This window comes from Nannospalax galili, unplaced genomic scaffold, assembly GCF_000622305.1.
Source record: "Nannospalax galili isolate Female #2095 unplaced genomic scaffold, S.galili_v1.0 scaffold54, whole genome shotgun sequence".
Taxonomy (NCBI): domain Eukaryota; kingdom Metazoa; phylum Chordata; class Mammalia; order Rodentia; family Spalacidae; genus Nannospalax; species Nannospalax galili.
Genome location: NW_008341028.1, coordinates 12,955,198 through 12,966,644, shown reverse-complemented (window position 1 = coordinate 12,966,644; position 11,447 = coordinate 12,955,198). Strand labels below are relative to the sequence as shown.

The 11,447-nt window shown below is 37.0% G+C and overlaps 1 protein-coding gene across 3 annotated transcripts in view; it reads right to left on the bottom strand.

Moving 5' to 3' along the window:
* The window catches only part of Arih1 (ariadne RBR E3 ubiquitin protein ligase 1), a 114,163-nt gene that overhangs the window by 68,635 nt on the left and 34,081 nt on the right, over positions 1-11,447 (bottom strand). For 2 of the 3 annotated variants that reach the window (XM_008836442.3, XM_029565064.1), the window contains one exon: positions 6,505-6,572. The exons of the other annotated variant lie outside the window; for it this stretch is intronic. In XM_008836442.3, the coding sequence (XP_008834664.1) occupies positions 6,505-6,572 (68 nt within the window). The remainder of the gene's footprint in view (positions 1-6,504; positions 6,573-11,447) is intronic. 3 annotated transcript variants of the gene reach the window in all.

Here is an 11,447-nt window from a genome sequence, read left to right as displayed (position 1 = left end):
CTCACCCTGCGTCCCTGTTCAGCATGGAAGAAGTCAGAGCGGTCAGCGTCCCTATTCCCTATTGGCAATTTGGGTGACCTCTTCAGAGTATGGTGTGATAAGAATAGGAGGTAAGAACTGGCTAGGCAGGGGGCAAAAAAAAAAAAAAGCCAAATACCCCAGTTTCTTGGCTAAGAGTCAAAATGTCCTTTGGCCTCTTAGCAACATACTCTCTTCCAAAGGCCCAAAATGTCTAAAGTATTTAGGAGCTTGTATCTAACCTTAAAAGATTTTAGGGTTACCTCTTCAGAGGGGGGAATGTTAGAGTAGCCAAAAGCCCCATAAAAATAAATCAATCAATCAAAGAAGAAGAAAGAGTACATGAAGTTATCAGAAAAAAGTGATAGGGAGATATGGGAGGAGTTAGGAGGGGAGAAAGAGAGGAAGCATGGATTTGATCAAAACACCTTATATGCATGTATGAAATTCTCAATAAATTATTTATTTTTAAAAAATTTCTAATTTTACTAAATCATAGACAAATATATACCTTTTAATGTGTAACCATGCAGTGATTTTGTTTTGGTTTCTTTTTATTAATCTGCTAAAGCATAGCAAATGCCTAGATTAATTTTTTTCTCTAATGATGATCTGGTCCTGCATTCCTAGGAGAAATCGTAGCATACTGTTTATTTACTCACTGAAAGCAAATACTACTTTATGCATTAGTTTAAAAGCTGTGTTTATAAGAAACATGGTCTTCTGACTTGGCTATCATTAATTCATGATACCCTATCTTTCTCTGTTTTCTGAGGTCATGCAATAGGAATGAACAGTTCCTTGAAGAGTTATTAAAATCATCTAACACTTTTGGATGAAAAAAGGAGAATTTCAGTACATTTATATCATTTTTGGTGGTTATTGGTTTTTGAATTTGTTCTTGGAGGACAAGCTAAGTAATTTCCATCTCTAAGCTTTCAAATGTGCCAGTAAAAATGGTACACAGCATTCACTTGTAATTCTGAAGTATTTTTCCTATCTGTAATTATGCCCAATATTTTTAATGTTTATGTGTATCCTCTATTCTTTCTCTATCACATTTTCCAATAGCTTATTTTAAAACAACAATCTGTTAGAGTAGCTATAGGTTCATAGCAAAAGTAAACAGGAGGTACAGAGTTCCCACATGCCACCCCCATCCCTTCAGAGGTAAAATCAACTATCAGTATCTCACAACAGAATGAATGTAACCTTCAATGAGCCTACAGTTTACATTAAATGGGTTCACACTTAGGTGTTGTATATTAAATAGTTTATACAGAAATGTAAAAACACATATAAGCATCCATTATAGTTTTATTGCCACCCCCAAAAAGCTATTCATTAATTATTCATTCCTCTCCACTTCACTAATCTCTAGCAACCAATGATCCTTTTTCAGAATGTCATATAGCATAAATCGTAACTGTATAGTCAGTTCAGACTGGCTTTCTTCACTTCTCATTCAAGCTTCCTCCATGTTTTTTTCACATCTTCACAACTCATTTCTTTTTAGCATTGAATGATGCTACCATTCCGGATATATACCACAGGTATCTATCTGAACATCCACTTAGGGTTATCTTGATTGTTCCACATTTTGGCAATTATAAATATCTTCTCTATGAACATTCATGTACACATACAGGTTTTTGTGTGGTAAGTTTTCAGTTCATCTGGATAACACCAAGAAGCATTATTGCTGGACTGTATGTTAAGAGAATGTTTTGTTTAGTAATAAACTTCCAGTCTTCCCCCATGGCTAAACTGTTTTCATCTCCATCTTTAGTGATTGTTCCTGCTGTTCCATGTTCTGGAGCTGCATTGGGTGACATGAGTTGTTTGGGGTTTCATCCTTATAACAGGTATGTATTAACATCCCACCATTTTAATCTATGAAGAGCATTTTAAAATAGACATACTTTCCATCTACATGTTTTCTTTGATGAAGTATTTGTTAAGGTCACTGGTTCCCTTTTCTGTTTCTTTGGTGATAAGCTTTGGGTATATAACCCAGACTGGTTTGGACCTCACAATGTAGCCAAGGCCTCTGACTCTCTGCCCTCCTTCTTCAACCTCCTTAAGAGCTGGAATTTCAGGCATGTGCCATGGTGTCTGACTTGGCCAAGTTTTTAGTCAAGTTGTTTGTTTTGTTGTTGACTTCTAAGCGTTCTCTCGGTATTTGGGGTAAGAGTCCCTTCTTTAACAGATACATGTTCTACTCTGTGGCCTGGATTGTGATTCTTTTGATATTTCCATTTTAAAAATTCACTGTAAGACTATAATTTATCCTTTTTTTGTTATTCTCTATTTCAGGATGTCTGCCTTTATCTTAAATATCTATCCTACCTCTTTGGGTTTATGTTTCTAACCTAATATTTCAAAGGCTTGCTTCCATTTTGACTTCATTATCTTTTTCTAATAAATATACTTAAGGGGGCTGGAGAGATAGCTCAGTGGTTAAGAACACTAACTGTTCTGTCAGAAAACCCAGGTTCAAATCCCAGCACCCACATGGCAGCTAACAACTGTCCGTAACGCCAGTTCCAGAGGATCTGACAGCCTCTTCTGTCCTCCACGGGCATTGCATGACACAGGTGCACTTACCTACATGCAGGTAATATACGCATAACACATAAAATAAAAATAATAAAGTATTTTTAAAAATACACTTAAAACTGAATATTTCTCTGTATTTCTTCAGATACATTTCACATTTGTATGTACTCTAATTTAGCTACAATTATTTTGGTACAAGAATTGCTAACAGATGAGCATGGTGGCTCATCCTTGTAACTAACACTGGGGCAGATTAGGCAGGAGACCTGCCATGAATTTGAGGGTAGCTTGGGCTACATAGTAAATTCCAGGATAGTCTGAAGTACAGTGTAAAATCTTGTCTTAAAAAAGTTCTAAAAATTTATTTCCTCACTCTGTCACCCTCCAAAAGTTACAAGAATAGTTGACATACTAAGAGGTATAAGAAACCAGCTTTCAGGGTGGGGGAGGGGATTAAAAAAGAAAGAAACCAGCTTTCACAAAACTAGAATGTTACTAAAAATAACTTGGATATTATTTGGGGGGAAGGGTTAAGACAGCTAAAGAGCAGAACAGATGGAAAATAAGTGGTTCAATTAAAAGATAAACCTATCCAGGTATAGTGAGCCATACCTGTAATCCTAGCAACTCAGGAGGCAGAGGCAGGAGGATTGCTACAACTTCAAGCCCAGTTTGGACAGCAAGTTCCAGGCCGGCCAGGAATTTTTTTTTTAAAGGCCAGGCAAGGTGGTGCACACCTTTCGTCCCAGCACTCAAAAACAGAAGCAGGCAGATCTCTGGTCTACCGGTCTACATAGTGGGCTCCTGGCTTAGCTGTGGCTACAGGAAGATCCTGTCTCAAAAAGACAAAAAAAAAAGAAGCCCAGCATGGAGCATGGTGGTACAGCATACTTATAATATCAGCACCCTAGAGAGATGGCTCAGAGATTAAGAGCACTAATTGCTCTTCCGGAAGACCAGGGTTCAGTTCCCAGCACCCACATAGTGGCTAACAACCATCCATAATTCCAGTTCCAGGGGATCCAATGCCGTCTTCTGGTCTCTACAAGCTTTGCACAACACAGGTGCACTTAAACACATTCAGGCAAAACACTCATACAAAAAAACCAGACCAACCTGAGCTAGATCCTGTCTCAAAAATCCAGATAAAGGACTGGCAAGATGGCTTAGTGGGTAAAGGTGCTTGCTACCAAGTCTGAAAACCTAAGCCTGTTTCCCAAAACCCATGGGGTACATGGAGAAAAACAACTGGCAAGCTGTCCTCTGACCTCCACATATACATAATACATAAATGAAAAAAAATTTTAAGAAAAGTAAAGAAAGGAGGAGGGGGATGGGGAGGGGAGAAGAAAGAAGTAGCAGCAGCCACTGCTTAACATCAATGTAAATTGAATGGGGAAAAGGAAAGGATAGAGAGGAAAAATGTTACACTGTGTCAGGAGATGATACAAATTAAGTAACTATATAGCTATAAACCTACAATTTCATGTCTATATGGAAAAATGCTAACTACTAGGATAACTTAACAATTTAAAATAGTTAAAACTAAAGCCAGGCGTGGTGGCACAGGCTGGTAGATCTCTGAAACTGAGGCCATCCTGGTCTACATAGTGAGTTCCAGGCCAGCTGGGACTGTAGGGAGACGCTGTCTCAAAAGACACCCCACCCCCCCCAAAAAAGTTAAATATGTTATCCTAAACCATTAATGTATACTTATCGCTTTTAAAACTTTTTTAAATGACCTATGTTATTTACAAAAGATATATCTAAAAGCAAATAATCCATGAAGGTGGAATATTTAAAATTAGAAAAAAATTATAAAAGGCTTAAAATATGAAGCATAGCAGTGCTAATATCAAACACAGAATACAATGTAAAATAATGTAAAAAATCACTAAATGAAACAAATTACTGTATATTGATTTTGTTTGTTGTTGTTACAGGCAAGATTTCAAATCTACTACCAAGCTACATCCTCAGCCATACATACAGAACAAGTTTCTAAAGACACTAATCAATGACTCAATTATAAATCTTTAGGTTCCTAACAGTTTATCAGAAGCTTATCATTTCTTAATTCAAACCACACTTAAGTATAAGACTTAACTGAATACAGTTCTCAGGGGCCAAAAAGAGGGGCCTCAGTGGCTAAGAGCACTTACTGCTCTTCCAGAGGACCTGGGTTCAATTCCCAGCACCCACATAGTAACTAAAACCCTTCCAGTTTCAGGGGATCTGATGTCCGTTTCTGGTCTCCAAAGGCACCAGATACCCATGTGGTGCTCTTGCATATGTGCAGGCCAAACATTCAAACACATAAAATAAAAATCTTTAAAAAAAAAAAAAAAAAAGATATATGTTTTCAGAAGGCAGATGAGATGGTACATGCCTTTAATTCTAGCACTCAGGAGGCTAAATCAAGCGGATCTCTGTCAGTTGGAGGGCAGCCCGGTCTACACAGCAAGACCCAGTCTCAAAAAAAAAAAAAAAAAAATTCAGAATATCTTTGGCTAGGTTAAATTAAGACAAACTAAATAACTTTAGTTATTAATGTAAATGTTGAAAACTACTTTTCTTAACAGAAGTGTCATAAAACAGGCCTGAAAGTAAATGACAGCAAAATTGGGAAACATGACAAGATACATAGAGAAGATTTAAAAAAAAAAAACAAAAACACCCTAACAGTAAGATAGATTATCTTTCACAAACCCTAGGAAAGCTGAATATAACATGCATTTAAAACATAAGCTTTGGAGACCAACATGTTCAAGTCTTTGTGTTATAAAACTGAGATGAATAAGTCTTAAAACTTAAGTTTACACATCAAGTACCTATTTTCTAGCCCTAAACAACTATCAGGAGGATTTAAAAAAAAAAAAAAATTCATCAAACAGCATCTAACAGAGAGTATTCAATAATGAACAGCTACTATTAAATTATAAATGGAATACAAGGTATATGAAATGTGTCATATTTCAGATAGTACTTTGAATCTGAGAATCGAATGGGAAAATTTTTTCGTTCACTTCTTACAATATTTAGAGTCTCAGTTCTCAGCTAGCTGCAATTTTTTTATAATTAAAATTGCTAATAAAATAAAGCTGATATGAGGGGATGAACAGACAGTTCAGCAGTTAAGAGCACTGGCTGCTCTTGCAGAAGACCTGGGTTCGGGTCCCAGCACCTACATGGTGACTCCTATCTATAATTCCAGTTTCAGGAGACCCAACGCCCTCTTTTGGGATCCACAAACACGTGATACACCCACATATATGCAGGTAAAACATAAAATAAAAATAAAATTTTAAGTTAAGACTAAATGTAAGTTGACAACTACCCAAATTTCCAATCTAAGGAACAAAATACGTTAAAGAGGGCATTAATATTGTCAGTCTCCCATCCAAATACTTTTTTTTTAATGAGATAGATTCTTAGAAGCAAAATTTATAAATTATCCAACAGAACAGAATCCTGCCCTACAACCAGTCCAAGCACCTATACAAGCAACTAGGAAATCTTAAGTAACTTCTCAATTTTGTTTTTACTGGACAAATGTCATTTATATACCAAAAAGATTTCAAGGTTCATGAACAAAAGAAAAAAAATCACTCTAAGTGACTAAAAGGGAAGATCTTATTTATATGTTCCAAGAATATATCAAGTGCTTTTTTTGATTCTATTTTTACTTCTTGAACTCAAGAGGATATATTTAATAAGCCACTTCATCTTCAAAACAAAATAACATTAAACTTGAATTTTCTAACATTAACTTCATTACAAAATTTGCTATACAAGAAATGTAATTATGACCTACACATTGGTCACATGCCGGAATATAAGTCAATTCTTACTTATTTCTTATAAATTCAGCTCGATAGGTTTTTATATCTAACTTCTAAGCACAAAGCTAACAAGATAGTTCCTTACCTTTCCATTAGCTTCTCTTTATCCCAATTGAAGTGGCTAAGGAGTATTCTCGTGATAGTTGCTGGATTCTGAAGGAGGGGAAAAAAAAATCATGTAAGGTAACTATCTCATTGACTTGTGTGTGTGTGTGTGTGTGTGTGTGTGTGTGTGTGTGTGTTTGTGTGAAGGCTCAAGGTCCTTCTGTGTAGCCCAATATTGCCTTTAAGTCACAATCCTTCTGCCCTAGCATCCCAAGTGTTGGGATAACATGCATGCACAACCACCAGCTCTTTAACATGTAAAAAAACTTCTAGGTTGGTTTTAAATTTCCATTAATAACTCACTCAAATTTCCTTTCCTAGAATATTTCTTTGTGGCATAGCAAAGCAGGTGCTCTACCACCAGATCCCATTCACAACCCCCTTCCCTAGAATATTTATGTGCACAAGGAAAAACAAATCTTTAGTTATAAGATCAAGATCATTCTAAAAGTCTGTTATGAGTTACAGGACTGAAAAAAAGCCAAAGAGAAAAGAGCTGGCAGAGTAAATTATGCTAGGCCAAATGTGGTCACCTACACCTATAACCTCTGCACACAGGAAGCTGAGGCAGAAGTACGAAGAATTTGAAGCTAGTCTGCACCATATAGCAAGACCTCATCTTAAAAGGAGGGAAAAAAAAATCAGGCATTAATTAAAAACTTGTTACGATTAATATTTAACAGACTGCCACAACAATATACTAAATGTAATGAATACAATTTCTAAGACCATACGTATTGAACAGTTCAAATAACTTCAAAGTCATAAAGTACTTCAGACATATTTAACCACACCTACAAAATATCTGCATCATGCAATTACAGTGTATATGTGTACTCTTGGGATGCTCTTTCATGTTGCTCTTTCATTCTAGAAGGAAAAATTAAACTATTAAATAAATCAAAGCTTACTGCTCTCACAAATATCTCCATTTCCCATAAAACTAACAAACTTACTATTTGGGTACATTTAAAAAAATAAAAATAAAAAACACTAAGGGGCTCAGTGGTTCACACTCAGGGCTGTAATCTCAGTACTTGAGAGAGGATTGCTATGAGTTCCAGGCCAGCTTGGGTCACAGAATGATATCGTGTCTCAAAAACAAGGAAATCCAGTCTCCTCATGGTGGTGGTGCAAGTAGATTTCTATTAAGACTGAGGCCAGTCTGGTCTACATGGTGACCTCCAAGCCAGCTAGGGCTTTAAAAAAAAAGCAAGTAAAACAATGGGACTAAGAGATCAGTTAAACTTGACTCAAAGACAAAAGAGCAAGTTATGATGCCAGAAGAGGAACTTAAAACTTCAGTCTGTTTTATATTTTACGGACAACATTCTACACCAAAGAGTATTTTTTAAAAGATCTTTGTAGCCTGAAACTGCTTATATATCACTGTGGTTAAATCACAGTATTAGTTAAGTATTAAGTTAAAGTAATCTAATATAAAAATGTCATGAAAGATCTCTATCGATTATTCTCAACAGTACCATTTGTCACAGAAAATTTTAAATACATTTATACTCACTCCCTTCCCCCAACTAGGCCAATAATGAAAATACTCTTCCACTTCATCCACGCACATTTTTCTAGTCTAACTACTTTAGACACTCAGATACGCTAAGAATTCTCTCTTAACATCACACTCCAGAAAACAACAATCTACAAGAGTTAAGATACAGGACTGGAGAGATGGTTCCGCAGTTAAGAGCACTAGCTGCTCCTAGACCAGATTCAATTCCCAGCACCCACATGGTAGCTACCAACTGTCTGTAATTCCAGTTCCAGGGGATCCAATGTCCTCTTCTAACCTCCAGGGGTGCTGTATGACATGGGTACATTTATATACATGCAGGCAATATACTCATAAAATAAAAATAATAAATATTTTTTTAAAGTATTAATATATAAAAATAAATACTATATATTCCTCCACTAGACAGTGCACTTGAAGGAAAATGCTTCAGGTATTAAGTCTCAACTTACTCAGAGGGGGAAAAAAAGGAAAGAATGACCTGGTATTGCTACTACTTGGTCTGAGTTCTAATAACAAATAATGATTGCGGCCCACTGTTTGTCTTCTCCAAAATCACGATGGAACATTTATTGATTACTAGTTCTACTCTTTTATTTAATAAGCTATTTGAGGCAAGACCACCTGGATGCACTGCCCTGATTACCAAAATGACTCAGATAAGCTGTTTCAGAGTAGCTAGCTAGTCACTTAAGGATACTTCATGTGCTGGGCATGGTGGCACACGCCTTTAATACCAGCACTCAGGAGGCAGAGACAGAGGGATCTCTGTGAGCTCAAGGCCAGCCTGGTCTACATAGCAAAGTTCCAGGCCAGCTGGGGCTACAAGGAGACCCTGTCTCAAAAAGACCAAAAAAAGATACTTCATGAAGAAGAGTGATGGGGAAGTAATTGCATTTATCACACAATTATTCTATACTAAGCCATGTATTAAGTACTTTATATGCAAAGCACTTTGTAAACCCAGAGTGCCGACTCATGTAACACCAGCACTCTAAAAGCTGAGACAGGAAGATTACTACAGGTTCAAGACCAGCTTAGGCTACAATATAGTAAGTTCTAGACAGCCCAGAAAGTAGAGAGATGCTCTCTCAAAAACCAAACCTTGTGGTGTCCCAAGCCTTGAATCCCAGCACTCGGGAGGCAGAGTCAGGTGGATCTCTGTGGGTTCAAGGCCAGCCTGGTCTACATAGTGAGTTTCAGACTGGCTGGGGCTACAGGAGACCCTGTCTCAAAAAGACTCACCCCCAAAGAAAAGTTATTCAGTACAAGGTGGGGAGTAAGCAGGCAGAATATAAGGAAGCACTAGAACTTTCTGACTTTTTAACAAAAGTTCTATAGCTTGAATGTATCACTTACAAAGACGTATCCGTTTCTCAACACTCAAAATTATAAACCTAAAAATGGGTACATTTAATCACGTAAAAGTAAGCTAGCTATACAGAATGCCCCCTTATCCATGGAGTATATATGTTCCAAGGTCCCCAGTTGATGGCTGAAACTACAGCGAAGTCTATATACAAACACTCCAATACCTCAAAGGCTACTAAGCAAATAATGTACAGGGAACACAGCCACATGAATATATCAGAAAAGGGGAAGATAATTCTAAGTGAAAATTATGTAAGAGTTCATCACACGACTCAGAACAGTATGTAAATTAAAACATATTAGTTCTGAAATTTTTCATTCAATATTTTCACACCATGGTTGCTAGTAGCAACCTGAAACTGTCAAAAGCAAAATCATATCTAAAGGGAGATTACTGTAATATTTATGTGTATGAAAACAAATCAATCTGACTTTCGATTCCAGTCGTAAAGGAAAAAGAAACCCATTGCAACATCTGTATTGCTCACTGATGTTAATTAAAACCTATGGACAAAATATAAAGTGCAGGGTTTGGGGGATGTAGTTCAGTTGGTAGAGTGCCTATCTAACATACCTGAAGCTATTCAGGAGGCTGAGGGTGGAGAATCACAAGTTAAAGCCAGTTTGAGCAAATAAGATTTTAAAAGGGCTGGGGTATATATACCTCAGTGGTTATGTCCTTGCCAAGCATGTAACTGGCCCTGAATTAAATCCCAAGCACTGCAAAAATAAGTAAATAAAAAGATGGTGATGAATATAACCCATTAAGTTTTCTCTTTTAGTTCTTGGCTTTGACCCAAGGTTGTGCCAAAAGAAACTGTACAGAAGTATAATCAGTGAAACCTGGGAAAGTACACTCCTTTGATCAGAGAAGGCAAGGTCTCCTAGAGAATGTAGGGAGAATACCTCTTTATTTTCCTTTTAGTCCATTTCGAACACACCCAATCAGAGAACTACAAGGCTTCAGAGTGGCTACAGAAAAACACAAAAGAGAAAATCCATCACTCAAGAGGAAATCAGGAAGTAGGCTTCTGAGAAGAAGAGTGTGGGAGGGGAGTCCTCATTATTATTTTCCTTTTTCCCTTGCCATTTCACTCCAAGGCCTAACAGGTAGACAACTAAACTGAAACAACTGTGTATTTTTGGCTAGGAGAGTAAAGAAAGGGGCCTTAGGCCTAGACCTCAAGGAGTTTGGGCAAACACTTGGAGAAAATCATTGAAAATCTGTGCCTAAAGCTGCACATATGTGGGACACACAGTTACAGGAGAAGCTTTGAGAACAAAACTACAAGACAAATCACTGCCCAGGTTCTAGACCAACCTAAGTAGAAACACAAAACAAACACAAGCATGGCAAAGGCTTTAAAGACCAACAGAAATTGGAACCTATGCCTATGTAAGATGAGAAAGAACCTGTAGTCATAGTCTAACCAGGCTGACTTGTCTACTAAAACAGTCTTAAAGGAATCTCACCACATTAACACACAAAATGTCCATGATGAATTTCAAATTACCAGACATAGCAAGAACAAAATACTACCAATTTTCAAAGGAGATTAATAGAAGTGAAATTCTAGATGGCCCAGACAGTGCAACGATCAAAGATTTTTTTGATTCCCCAGAACCCAAAATCAACTCCAACAAGTTATCATTTGACCTTCATATGCACATGTATACACACAAATAAATGTTAAAATTTTAAGTAAAATTAGCCAGGCGTGGTTGCACATGCCCTGTCTCAAAAAATACCCCCCGCCCCCGAATCATCCCTTAGATAAGAATGAGCAGCTTAAACCAAGTCAAAGAAACAATATGAGAGGAAAACCTGGGGCTAAAGGAAAAAAAGAATAGCGAGGGTAAACAAACATCTGGATAAATATTACGGATTATTTTTCACCTTTTAAGTTTTCGAAAACATAAAACTGTTGAGTCAAAAAAAAATTTTTTTTTTGGTCTTTTTGAGACAGGGTCTCCCTGTAGCCCCAGCTGTCCTGGAACTCACTATGTAGACCAGGCTGGCCTTG